The 12820-nt window shown below is 34.9% G+C and overlaps 1 protein-coding gene across 2 annotated transcripts in view; it reads right to left on the bottom strand.

Moving 5' to 3' along the window:
- The window catches only part of LOC149090035 (cell adhesion molecule Dscam1-like), a 105228-nt gene that overhangs the window by 19558 nt on the left and 72850 nt on the right, over positions 1–12820 (bottom strand). For both annotated transcript variants that reach the window (XM_089232013.1, XM_089232015.1), the window contains exons 13-16: positions 7756–7904; positions 6811–6942; positions 4967–5137; positions 1922–1992 (exon numbers count right to left, since the gene is read on the bottom strand). In XM_089232013.1, the coding sequence (XP_089088139.1) occupies positions 1922–1992; positions 4967–5137; positions 6811–6942; positions 7756–7904 (523 nt within the window). The remainder of the gene's footprint in view (positions 1–1921; positions 1993–4966; positions 5138–6810; positions 6943–7755; positions 7905–12820) is intronic.

The following is a 12820-nucleotide window of genomic DNA, read 5'->3' as shown; positions in this document are numbered from 1 at the left end:
TTTTTCTGAGACTTTTGATGAATTTTCCATACTAATTTATACACAGGGTGTCCTGTAAGTGTTAACACGTCCTCATCAACCGTCCGTCGTAAAGGTATGGTTCTAATTTATAACATGCTCAAAAGGCGTTTAAAAATTACCCTGCGCGAGTTTTGAGAATCAAAATACAGTGTGTAACATAATAAAAAAATCGAAATTTCTATACGGTCCCCTCCCTGTGCTCCAACCTCCAGTTAGAAAGTGGTTGCCCAGTCTCTCCTGATGCCAAAAAAATCCAATGTTTCTAAGTGCAATCTTCACAGAGATATTTGAATTTGAAAAACGGAAGAAATTTGAGGAAAAAAACGGCATTAAATACGGGTAAAAAAACGGTTTTTCTGCATTTAGACATATATTGCCCCAAATTTCCTCCGTTTTTCGAATATTTCAGTGAACTTGGAAAAATGGATTTTTTTTTGTTGGCATTATGAGATACAGTACAACAACTTTATAATTGGAAGTTAGAGCACAGGGGGACCGTATAAAAATTTAGATTTTTTTTATTTTGTGACACTATATTTCCACTTTCAAAGCTGGTACAGGGTAATTTTTGAACGCCTTTTGAGGCTTTTTGAAATTGTTATTATACCTCTACGACGGACGGTTAATGAGATAAAGGCCGTGATAGCACTTACAGGACACCTTGTATATGTTAGAGTAAATGTGATAAATCCAGTGATTATACATAATTGCAAACCTGTCTGGTAAGTTTGATAGATTTTGCGAATTTATGACATTTACCGGCCATTATGTGTAATTCCAGCTTGTATTGGTAAATATTATGACTCGTCACAATTAATGACTCAAATTTACTGACTTTACTCAATTATTACTGACCATTTTGCTAAGACTTCAGTCTAGGATGATGGATTCGATCGTTGATGTTTATTGTTTAAAAATGTTGATAAATGTGAAAAAGCTAACATTATACAAGACTGATATTAATTTATACGTTTTTATCCTCATAAAACTTTGATAAAAACTTTTTATGACAAAATATGTATAGTGCACCTATCACGCATGGCAGACACTGATAAGTGGTTGAATTTATTAAGTGATTTTTTCGTATTTTTTCCATATTAATCATAATTATCAACTTCATTATGGAATTATGTATAATCTCCGGTAAAAGTGATAAGTGTGGGAAAACTTATCAAACACTTACCGAGATGATTGGTGATTACGCATAGTAACCGGTGATTATATGGCCAATCACCGGTATCACATTTACCTCAATATGTATATTGTATAATTCGTGAACATTGGTTTTTTAAATTACCCAAATGTTCATGAAATTTTCTCATCCTCATACAGTATTTATAATAGCGATATATTCCATGAGAGTAAACACCATAATCCTGGAGATCGTATCCAAATCGATTTTTCTGAGTGATAAATCGTATTCAACTGATGAAATCGAAATCGATATTTGTTGATGCAAATGCGTTGTATGAGACTTGAAAAAATAAAAGGAAAAGATAGTCACATCATACGAACTAGTATATCGATTGATGGATCATACCCGAATCCTCTCGTGGAAAACCGTCATATTTTATGCGATTGAGCATCAAATCTTTTCCCTTTTTTGATCATCATCATCATCTATCCCCATGTTTATTAAGATTAATGGTCTGAACCGAATTTCCAATGTATAACTTGGCTATCGTTTCCTTGCAATATAATGCATATTGCTACAAAGCCGAATGAAAGGAACGGATTTGTGCTCTAATGGGGGAAAGGTTTAAGCGACCACGTACGATATTCCATACGAAAATGAGTGGAAAGATTTTTCAACCTGGATAGAATTATTGCTGCGATTTAATTATCGTCAATTACTGTCATTTCTAATCAATATACTATATTATATAGCTAGCCGTCTTACCTTCCAAGTGACATTAATTGAAGTCGAAGACATCGGCGAGCCTTGAACTTCTGCCGGTGGCTTCTTCGGAGCTGAAATCGAAACCAATTAATTTTATTTTTCACCCTATTCTGAAAGCATTCAACATTTATGAGAAGTTCTTTTTCTCTTTCATTTGAGTTTAATAGAAAATTCGAATGGCACAAAAGTGAAACAAAACTCTGATGGAGAATTTCAATTACCTTTTCACCCAAAAATTAGGAACTTAGAAAACAGTTTAGAAGAAATCTCAAGATAAAACTCCAATATTTTTTCCGAAAGATGTCATCCTTAGAGATACCTTTTTTAGTGTTCTTCATAAAATTTACAAAGGCTTTCTTTCATTCATGTTCCAACTTACATTATTTGAGTAGAGAGAAATTGAAAATTAATGTTTTATGAATTCCCCATGAATTTAAAAATTTTGTTTAAGATACGATATTGTGAAAGCTCTTTCCACTTACAATGCGGGATGGAACTTGGTATACACACTGGTAGGAAAAAGTGACATTGCACAAGTGATACGCCGACGTACGTCAGTAAATCGTTAGGTTTCCATTTCGATGTGTACCAATTCGTTAGAAATTCCGAAATTTAGAGGAATGTGTACGAGATGCATGTACGGTTAAGTAGGTTAAGTAGTAGTAGTAGTAGTAATTCGTTCGAAGACTGAAGACGTAGGCCGAGATAAAATTTTTCCACTGATATTGCTTGAACTAAGCATGTCCCATGAATTTGAAATATTTTAAAAATCATAAAAATTGAAGGAATTGGTATATTTGAATGCAGTTCGCGAAAAAGTAATTTGGGGGGGGGGTTGGTACGGGGAAAAAATTAGTTCAAACGTTTGTAGATAGAGCACGTTGCGCGAAAGGAAATCACTGGAAATCGCATTCAAGTGCACCGATTCCTTCAATTTTCAAGAATTCTTAAGCTATTCCCGAATTTTGGGAACACCCTGTATAGGACTGGAACAAATTTACATTTAAATCTAATGACCATAATTCCGCCGGTAAAGGATATTATTCAATTAATTTCACCTGTCTGCAGCTGTACAAAAGGTTGACGAACATGGATGTACGAGTACTATACATATGTTACTGTAAATGTGATAAAACAAGTTTGATAAATTTTGCAATTTAAAACTGTTTATAAATGTGAATGCAAAGAAAGTTAACATTACAATGCTGATGATAGTTTAAATTTTTTATCCTTATAACAACTATTTTAGTTTAATTTTCATTGCAATATATATGTGTAGCGAACCCATCACGTACGTGAGATTAAGTGATATTACCACACGATTTTTTCCAACTTTGTTCGGGAACTACGCATATTCATCGGTAAAAGCGAGTGATAATATATGTAGGAAATTTATAAAACTTACCGAGACGGTATGTGATTATGCATAATAACTGACGATTATGAATAATCACCGATTTACCAAATTTACCTCGCATATAAAGTGTATGATAATATAAAATCTACAAAATTTCATCACTTCATATGATTACTAGATTATTATGTGAGAATAAAAAGCACTCTTCCAAGGTAATCAGTTTTGTGATTTTGCTCCCTTTATAACAATATAAGAATTTTTAGTGTTAATTATGAACAAGAGTGAAAGAATTTGTAGCTTTGAGAGGAAAAAATGAGCTGAGAGAGAGAGAGAGAAAGACTGCTCTTCTCTCTCTCTCTCTCTCTCCTATGAACAAGGAACAATGAAAAATACGCAGTGTAACCTCGGTTATACGACTTTCACATTTATACGACGTTTGTTTTCGGTCGCTATTGGTATTATATCTGTAAAAGTGATACACAGGTGGTTATGCATAACCACCAACCGTCTCGGCTCGCAGGGCCGTCATTTCAACTTTTTCTGGGGGAGGGGGAGGCAAAGCACATGTACTCAATGTATATATATTTGTATATATATATATATATATATACCATTTTTAGTGAATTTTTAAAAGCCTTCCTAAATGACGGGCCTGCGTCTCCGTAAAGAGAGTTTGATTGACTTTCCCAACATTTATATAAATTTTATCGGCTATTTATGCTAATTTCCAAGTAAAGTTGGAAATTTTTAGTAATATGTGTTAGAAATGTAATCGCACTAGTTTATATTATATATGTATGTGTATAGATGACGCTGCATGTCCATGAACCGGTCGTTTCTAGTTATCTGCGTAGGTGTGTATGTGCTTGTGTATTGTGTCCTCTCTTGTATAATAAACAGTATTTTTCCTGACATCGCCTGGTTCGCACCTCTCTCTTTAACAATATGAAAAAAATGTATAACTTTTCTTCCCTTCACTAAACAGATTAGTTATTTTTGCCCGCATATGATATGTGCACTACACGTATTTGCAACAAAAATTAAATTAATTAAAAAAAGTGTGAAGAAGAGATTAAAAACACATTCATAACATCATTAGCTGTCGTGTGAAATGTTAGCTTTCTTCTCATGTATTTCACAAACAAAACCAGCACTACCTTCAAAGTCCTGGACCATATATGATCCATAAACTATAGTTGTTTAAACTATACGTATGGAGCATAACCATAGTTATGCTCAGTTAACTTAGTATTTAATTGGCGATTTATCGTATTTACCAAAACGAGATTAGGATTATTCATAATTTTCTTTGAATATGGTAAACTCTCGGTTTATGATAAAAAATTAATTAAATTAGAGAGTGCCTGATTTTACTGCCAGCTATCGAGAGTGTCCGTTAATGGGGAGTGAACATGAAAGCCCTATTCCACAGGAGTGAGGATGAGAAATGTGTTAGGAGAGGTTTTACTGTACTCGAATCTTTAGGATATTGCAAGATTTTTGTATTGATTTAATGATATAACTACGATGAGGGGTAGCGAAAATCTTTCTGTAACAATTTTCTCATTACCTGGAGGAATGAGGATTTTACTCTTGAGCGGAAAATCGACGCCTATGGAAAATATGATTACCTACTAATACAATATATATAATTACAGTTCATTAGCAACAAATTTCCGGTTACCTACGTTCGTCGAGTGTAGTGGCGGCCGCTTCGGCGCTGTACTGGCTCTCACCCAGTGCGTTTTCGCATTTGACCCGGAACAGGTATCGCTTGTTCGGCCTCAGGTTGCGAACCTTTAAGCTCCTTTCGCTACCGGGAACTTTGATTGGGACGGATTCTGGGTCCGCATCTGTGCCTGAAAATGTAATTGATGATAATATGGACAGTAGCCACGTCTTATAAGAATCACTGGTTATAAGAATAAATCGCTTATAAGAATCAAATCGTCAGAACAAAATCGAAACACTGTTTTAACATAAGAAAATAATCGGTTATAAGAATCAGATCTCCGCTTATAAGAATCAAACAAATACTTTTTTCTCATAAACGGCCACTGTTCATCACAGTAGTGGGAACTTGAAGAATATTTTGGATTATTCACTAGATTATTTGGAGGATTTGTAGTAAAACTAACCCATATTGAGACTGTTGTCTTTCCCTCCCCCCGCCCCAAACAGTATAAATTACAGCTTTGTAGTAAAGTGAGCTTCCTTCCATAAATGACAGAACTTATCGGCAAGAGATTTATAGTTAAAAATCAAAAATTGTAGTTTTCTGTGAAAGAAATTACTGATAAGGAATCTATCTAGAGCAATGTTTTCCAAAGTGGGCAATATCGCCCCCTGGGAGCGATAGAAAGGTCCAAAGGGTGATAGAAGATATAACATTGTATCCTATGGATTGGCTTGAGTTGGGGAGGGGAGGCGATGATTAAATTAATATTCTGAAGAAGTGGGCAATGTAACAAAACGTTTAGGAATCTTTGATCTAGAGTTATGCCTCTATGTGCCCATGTTCCCCCATATCTATGTACTTGATACCTCATTTTATGTACAATAAGTGGGGAGGGGTCCTACTGTTGGTTGGCTTGTGGTCTGGCCTGGTGCGGGCAGTTTACTGCTCTTGGATGTCGTTGTATTTTTCCACCGTGGACTACGTCTCCTGAGACGGACCAGCTTATATCCCCCCGTATGCTGCATCTACCACCGTGGAGGTTGCTGGAATTCGAACCCGAGGGAGATATAGGTAAGATATTTTTCCTAACGAGCTTGAGGCAACCACCGATAGACAGCGCCTTCATTTCCAACCCATCTCATTAATGGCAGTGAATTTCAATATAACAATACGGCCAGAGTTGGTGTTTGGAGAAGTAGCTTATATCCCCTAGGGGGGCAAAGCGGGGGGTCACGGTTGTTCTGGTGGTGGTGGACTCAAAACTCAGGAATCCCTGGCTGTAAGTCTATTTGTAGACCCATTTCGAAATAAAATTTTCGTCATGACCCACAGCTCCAGAATTAATTTTTTTAAGAGGGTTTTTACCAATTTTACGCATTTCGAAAGCCATTGCGAATCAAGTTTGGATCGTGACCCATAGCTCAAGAATCTCTGACTGAAAGTAAATTTGTACGATTCATTTTGGAAAGACATTACGAACAAAATTTCCGTCCTGACCCATAGCTCAAGAATACTCGGTTTTAATTCGGTTTATACGATCCATCTCGGAAGCCCCTGCGATCCAAGTTTGGATCGCGACCCATAGGTGAAGAACCCCTGGTGTAGAATATATAACCACTGTTTAATCACCATCCTATAGAAGAAGGAACAACGTAAGTGCGAACGATAAATTTAGTTTACTTTCGGAAAATGACACCGAGAGTCACGAGTTGAGCATGTATGCTATAAAGTCTTCTGTTGACAACTTTTTGTGTCGTTTATTCCGAAATACACAAAATAGATGATTGAAAGTATGATGATGAGTAAGTTTGGTGTTTTTAACATTTATATTAGAAGACAGTGAGAGATTCTTACCGTCGATAAGACGCCATGCAACTGTATAGCTGAGTACCGGCGAATTTCCATCGAAGGGTCGATTCCATGTCAATCGAACGCTTCTACTCGATACTTCATGAATTTCTAAATTCTGTGGAGCTTCCGGAATGTCTACAAAGAAAATATAAGCAAATAAATAATTTTTTTAAGTATGATGCGATTAAAGATATAAAATTTTCAAGTTTTTGTGAAAATTGAAGGGGTGATTGTACCCATCAAGACGAACAATTATCAGAATGGAGCCTATGGTCGCGATCCGCACAGAGTATCAGAAAAGCGTAAATTGTTCCCGTCGAAGTTTCAACAGTGGACACACACACTGAGATCAGCAACGGCACACTTGATTGTGGAACTTACTCAAAGTGCAAGACTTGAAGGAGATGCTCACAGTGACATCTGAAGGCTGAAACATACTACACTATACTGACGTCATGATTTCACATAATGTCAGAGACGTGATAATCAGGTTATCAATGGTTTTTTTTTTAAAATTCGAATTGTTGGGGTTCAGCTTATCATTGCTAATTAATAAATTTAGCTCATTATTGTTGATTAATAAATTTGGCTCATTATTGTTGATTAATTAACTCAGCTTATTACTGTTGATTAATAAATTCAGCTTATCATTGTGACACGATAATCACGTCAGTATAGTGTGTTTTGGCCTTAAAGGTATCGTTGTACAATTCACATCAACGAATTGAAAGACTGGCGCACCCTCTCCTAGTACTTGTCAAATTTGTGTAAAAAAAAAAAACAAAAGTGAAGTGACACCATTGGTTCTATTCTGGATATTGTTCGTCTTGATATATGGGTACTATCACCCCTAAAATTTTTCTAAAAAATTTACGAATCCACTTTATTGTCGTGAATATAAATAAAAAGTAAGAAAGATTATAGTTAAAATTTTTTTTTAATTGGTACCTTGCACGGTTAATTCGATGTTGATGCTGTCCTCGCCATAATCGTTTATAGCGACACAAGTGAACAGAGCAGTGTCTTTCTTCTCAGCCTTTTTCACGATGAGTTTCGTGGTTTTACCACCTTCGAATTCTTCTACTGTTTGTGAATACCTGATTTTGATATAAAATTCAAATAAAATAAATATTATTAATTAATCGTGATAAATACCCCTCTCAAAAAGGTTTTTTTATAGAAATATAATAATTAATTAATAATTATTATAAATTATTAATAATAATTATTAATAATATAATAATTAATTAATTAATAAGGCTCGCACCCTTATAAAATGATAACTGAATATTGTTAAGATGAAATTTTAGTTAGGTATTGCGTGAAACACACTTTTCAATTTTTAAGCATAGTTGAGTAGTAATTTCGATTGAAAAGAAAACTCGTCAATTTTTAATCAGAACTGGTCATGCAATGGCATCTCAACTGAAGCTTTGAACCCGTTAAAAGACCTCTAATTACAACATTGATAATTAACTATTAGATAGATAAATTAATTTATTTCAAAATACAATTATCAGCTAATAATAGATAATAACTGTGGCACTTTTATGTTTAAAATAAAAAAAATAAATCTATAAAATATGAACAGGCATTGCTTTTTTGTTGTTTTATAATTATTGAAAATTTTAGCTTATGATCCACAATGGTAAACTTTAGCTTATAATTTTTAGTGGAAATTTTAGCTCATTGTTGTTGATTGCAAATTTCAACTTACCATTATTGATTAATTAATCCAGGCTTTCATTGTTAATTAATTAATTCCGCTTTTCATTGTTGATTAACTAATTCAGTTTATCATTGTTGGAGTTCAACTTATCATTTTTTTATAAATTCAGCTTACCATTGGTGTTTTATAATTGCATATTTTAGCTTGTCATTGTTGATTCCAAATTTTTAGTTAAGCATTGTGCGAAACAATTTTGTTAGCATTTTTGGCAAGTAATGTTAGCTAGATATTGCAGATAAGCCATTTTAACTAGAATATTTTGAGAGGACACGTTTTGTTGAACATTTTGTTTAAAATATTCAACAAAACATTTTAACAAACAATTACCGAGAAACCATTTTACAAAAGCTTTGTTGATAAATTTTAACCCGTATGCTCGATAAGCTATTTGAGCTGAGCATTGTTGATCAATTTCAGCCCAGTATTGTTGATGAGCCATTTTAGCTTACCATTGCGAGAAAATACATTCAATCAAAGGTTTGTGGATAAACATTTTAATTGAATATTAAAATGTTATGTCGTAATTATTAGTTGAATTAAACAATTTTTCTCGATCCAACATTGAAGAATACATTTCGATTGTTCTTATTTAAGAAACCAATGGGGCTCCTTCCAAAAAAAAGTATTTTTAAATCTAAAATCTAGAGTTTTCACTTTGCATTTTCAGAGCATTCCCAAAGTTATTTCTCGTTATTTTTGAATGTTCTTAGATCCATACCATTAATTTAATTCGAGAATTTGCATTTATCCGTACATATGTTTATTCGATCACCTGTATATTTAAGCTTAGGTAGTACATCGGATCATTGTGCATTTATTCAATTTACATAATTAGTTTGTATATCTATGTTTGCATTTGCAATTTGAAACTTTATTTCAGCACATAAAACTCCATTTTGTTACAACAAATACAGTATATACCGAAACATTTTCGCAGATTCTCCCTAAACAAGCAAACTAAATTGTACTTGAAAACGACAACGGGGAAAACAAACAGCAAATGTAAAACTTATGCGAAATTAATTAGATATTGAGTTTTAATGAAAGGAGTAAACAAAAAGAAATGTAACAGGCGGTAAAATACAAACAAAGAGCGCAATTTTTCAAAACAAAACAAAAATTTTGACGAGAAGCCTCACAAAAACGAAAATTTAAATTAATAATGAATAAGAATACACTAATGAAATTCATATGTATGTTGAAGACAAAGGAGGCGAATGCAGAATTAATTTTCAAGTAAGGAAGAAACAATCGTTAATGACGTGAATTGAATTTTTTTACCTTTAAACGTAAAAACACGGGGGAAAATAAATTCACAAATTTAAAATTTAATTCAAAAAGTATTCGTTGAGACATCTGTGAAAGCTGATTCATTTTTCTTTTAAAAACATTCATTTTCTTACGATAAAAGCTAACCGAAATGCGAAAAGAAGTTGAAATGCGAATTTCTAAACAAATGTTAATAATTTTTAAACATTATTTAAAAAAACACATTGATTTTAATATATTATATATAACAAAATTTTTTTTTTTGTTTACCGGAAAACCTGGAATCTCGTACACTTCAGTATGTTTAAACAAAAGCTCTTAACTCGTCTAAAGCGTCGTTTCCAAACAGTGCCCTGATTTTATGAACATCTACTGATTAAAAATCAATATTATGTTCGAATTATTTACTCAGCAAATATAATCACGGTAAAATCTGTTACTAAATTGAATTTTTCTACTTCTTTTTTCATTAACACGAACTATTGCTTCAAAATTTAATTTCAAAGTGAATTTGAATATTTAATTTCACTAACGAGATTTTAGAATTAGTTATTGAAAAAAAATCATTCGACACAAATATTCGAAATTAAAGCGCGCGATGGATTTCGTATTGCAAAAAAGACACCGGGTTAACGCAATCGTACGATATTATTGTGATGCATGCAAATGCTTTTTAGAAAGATGGTATAATTGCACGCCACCAAGTTCTCAGAACTGCACAAGAGTCGTTTGATACGAAGCATAGTGGTCCACCGCAAATCCCGCGGAGCCAAATGTGGCCCTCGGAGTCATCTCGTGTGTCAGCCTAAGATGTCAAACATAATTTTGTAAAAAAAGATATCTAAGGCTGGGATTAAAAAAAAGGGATTAAGGCTTTTTATAAAAGTTTGATAAAAGTTCTTTCACGAAACTTTAAAAATGCAACCAATAACACCATTGGTTACGTTTGAGCGAATGCAACAGATGCGCTTATTGCAGTTTCACATCATGCCAGTAGCCCGTGACATGTTCCTGGATCACTCAAGTGGTCCGCTGCACATTTACAGATCACTCAAGCAGATCGCGGTGCATTTCCAGATCATTTAAGTGACCCGCGGTGCAATTTCACATCAGTTGATTGGACCGTGACATACAGATATTCCCAGCATGGCCTCATCAAGAGTGGGGCTGACAGGGCTTCAGCCCTGGGGTGCGGGACAAAAACTATTATTTTTTCTTTTTCATGATATAAATTCACTATAGAAGGACCCGTGAAAAGTCTGGTTTCGGGGGGGGGGGGAGGCCGCTAAAGATTTCATCCTAGGGGTCCTGATCAAGAATGTGGGTGCCATGATTCCCAGATCACTCAAGTGATATGCGCCACATTTACAGTTCACTTAAGTGACCCGTGGTGCAATTCCACATCACTTAAGTGGCCTGCGGTACATTTAGGGATCGTTTGAGTGAATCGTGGCATAAATACAGATCCACTCAAGCGACCCGGAATCAGTTCTAGAGCATTCAAGTGTCCCACGGTGCAGTTCCAGATCACTTTTTGTCCCGTTGAACATTCACAGATCATTAAGTAACCTACTATTAAATCACACATGCATCTCGTCCATATTCCCCTGCAGAACTTCTAATGAATTGGTATATGTTGGAATGTGCGTGTACCTGTTGTGAGCCGAACGTGAAGAATTGTATCTGTGCTATGTTTGTTAAGTGTAGTGGACTGTCATCTGTCATTACTTTTTCGAATTGTGAAGTGTGATGATTGAATAATTGTATCGTTGTAGGCCTGTTGCTTTCTTTAGCACTAAGTAATGCGGCCTCATTTACGAATTACTTAATTAAGTGGCCCGTGAAACATTTTCAAATCAATGAGCTCACAGCGGCCCGCGTTCTCCTAAAAGTTGAATATCGTTGATTGAAAGTATGGAATCCGTTCACATGGTATGTTCAAAGTATACTGCTTTGCTGATTTTGCGTAACTTTGCGAGATTATCCCACCTCTCACGATATTTTCTCAAGTATCCTGGCTATTTGTCGTGGAAAACATATTTCTGCCAAGTCGAAAAGTTGAGATTCGAGTCACAAAAATTGGTCACGTTTTACACTCTTTGCATGTAAGAAAGTGTACGCTGAAGGTAAAAGAGGTGTTTTTGTGGATAGACCATGAAAGAAAAAAATCCAACGGCATCATTCCGCGCACATGTGAATAGATCTTCCAGTTTTGGTGCCAAAACGATCGTCATGCGTCATAACAAAATATATCAGGAATTATGAAGCGCAGTTGGAGGTGCATATAGATATAGATCCTCTTAGGAGAAATCCAACGATACCTCATTGTTATAAATACGTTTTCCGACGAGTTTGGGCACCAACCCGACTGTAATGTCCCTTAACGAGGTGTGAAATTCACGTTTAAACTTGCGGCCTCGTCGATATATGACACAGCCAACCCAATCATTTTCCCGTTTTTGCTATTCTGAAAAAATGTTTTTACTTTTCTTTTGCTTATACAGCAATATAAATATTTTTTTGGCTTGTGCCATAAATATTTTTAAGTTTGTCTTGCGACCGTACATTATACCATGTATACACCTATGTTCTCTCATATGGGTTTAGAAATCAATTTACTATTAGTATCATTATGCATTTTTACTTCTGAAAAATTCTGAAATTCCCGTAGATCAGGAATGGACAAATCGTGCAAAAATTCAGGCGCCAGGAAAAAATCTTTACCCGAAGGAAAAAGGGTCCAAACTAATGCCTCGTTTGACTTTTTCAGGGCAATTTCTCTTCCATGTTGGCAGATATGCTGCAATCCAACTTCGAGGCGCGAATGCGAGCCGAACCCCCCCCCCCCCCACTTCTCAGTTAAAAAGTCTCGCCACAGAGGGAAAAACATGCCCATTATTCAATCATTACACTCCACTCATACTTAAAAAATATTAATAGCCGATGGAAGCGCTGCACACAAACAAACTTCACATCAGGTTCGCTACACATACACACACATTCCAACATGTACCA

This window comes from Pholcus phalangioides, unplaced genomic scaffold, assembly GCF_987345545.1.
Source record: "Pholcus phalangioides strain wild (caught in Gottingen) unplaced genomic scaffold, Ppha-v1.0 ptg000001l_1, whole genome shotgun sequence".
NCBI lineage: Eukaryota > Metazoa > Arthropoda > Arachnida > Araneae > Pholcidae > Pholcus > Pholcus phalangioides.
The sequence above is the reverse complement of the archived record's forward strand: the minus strand, read 5'-3'. Positions and strand labels throughout refer to the sequence as shown.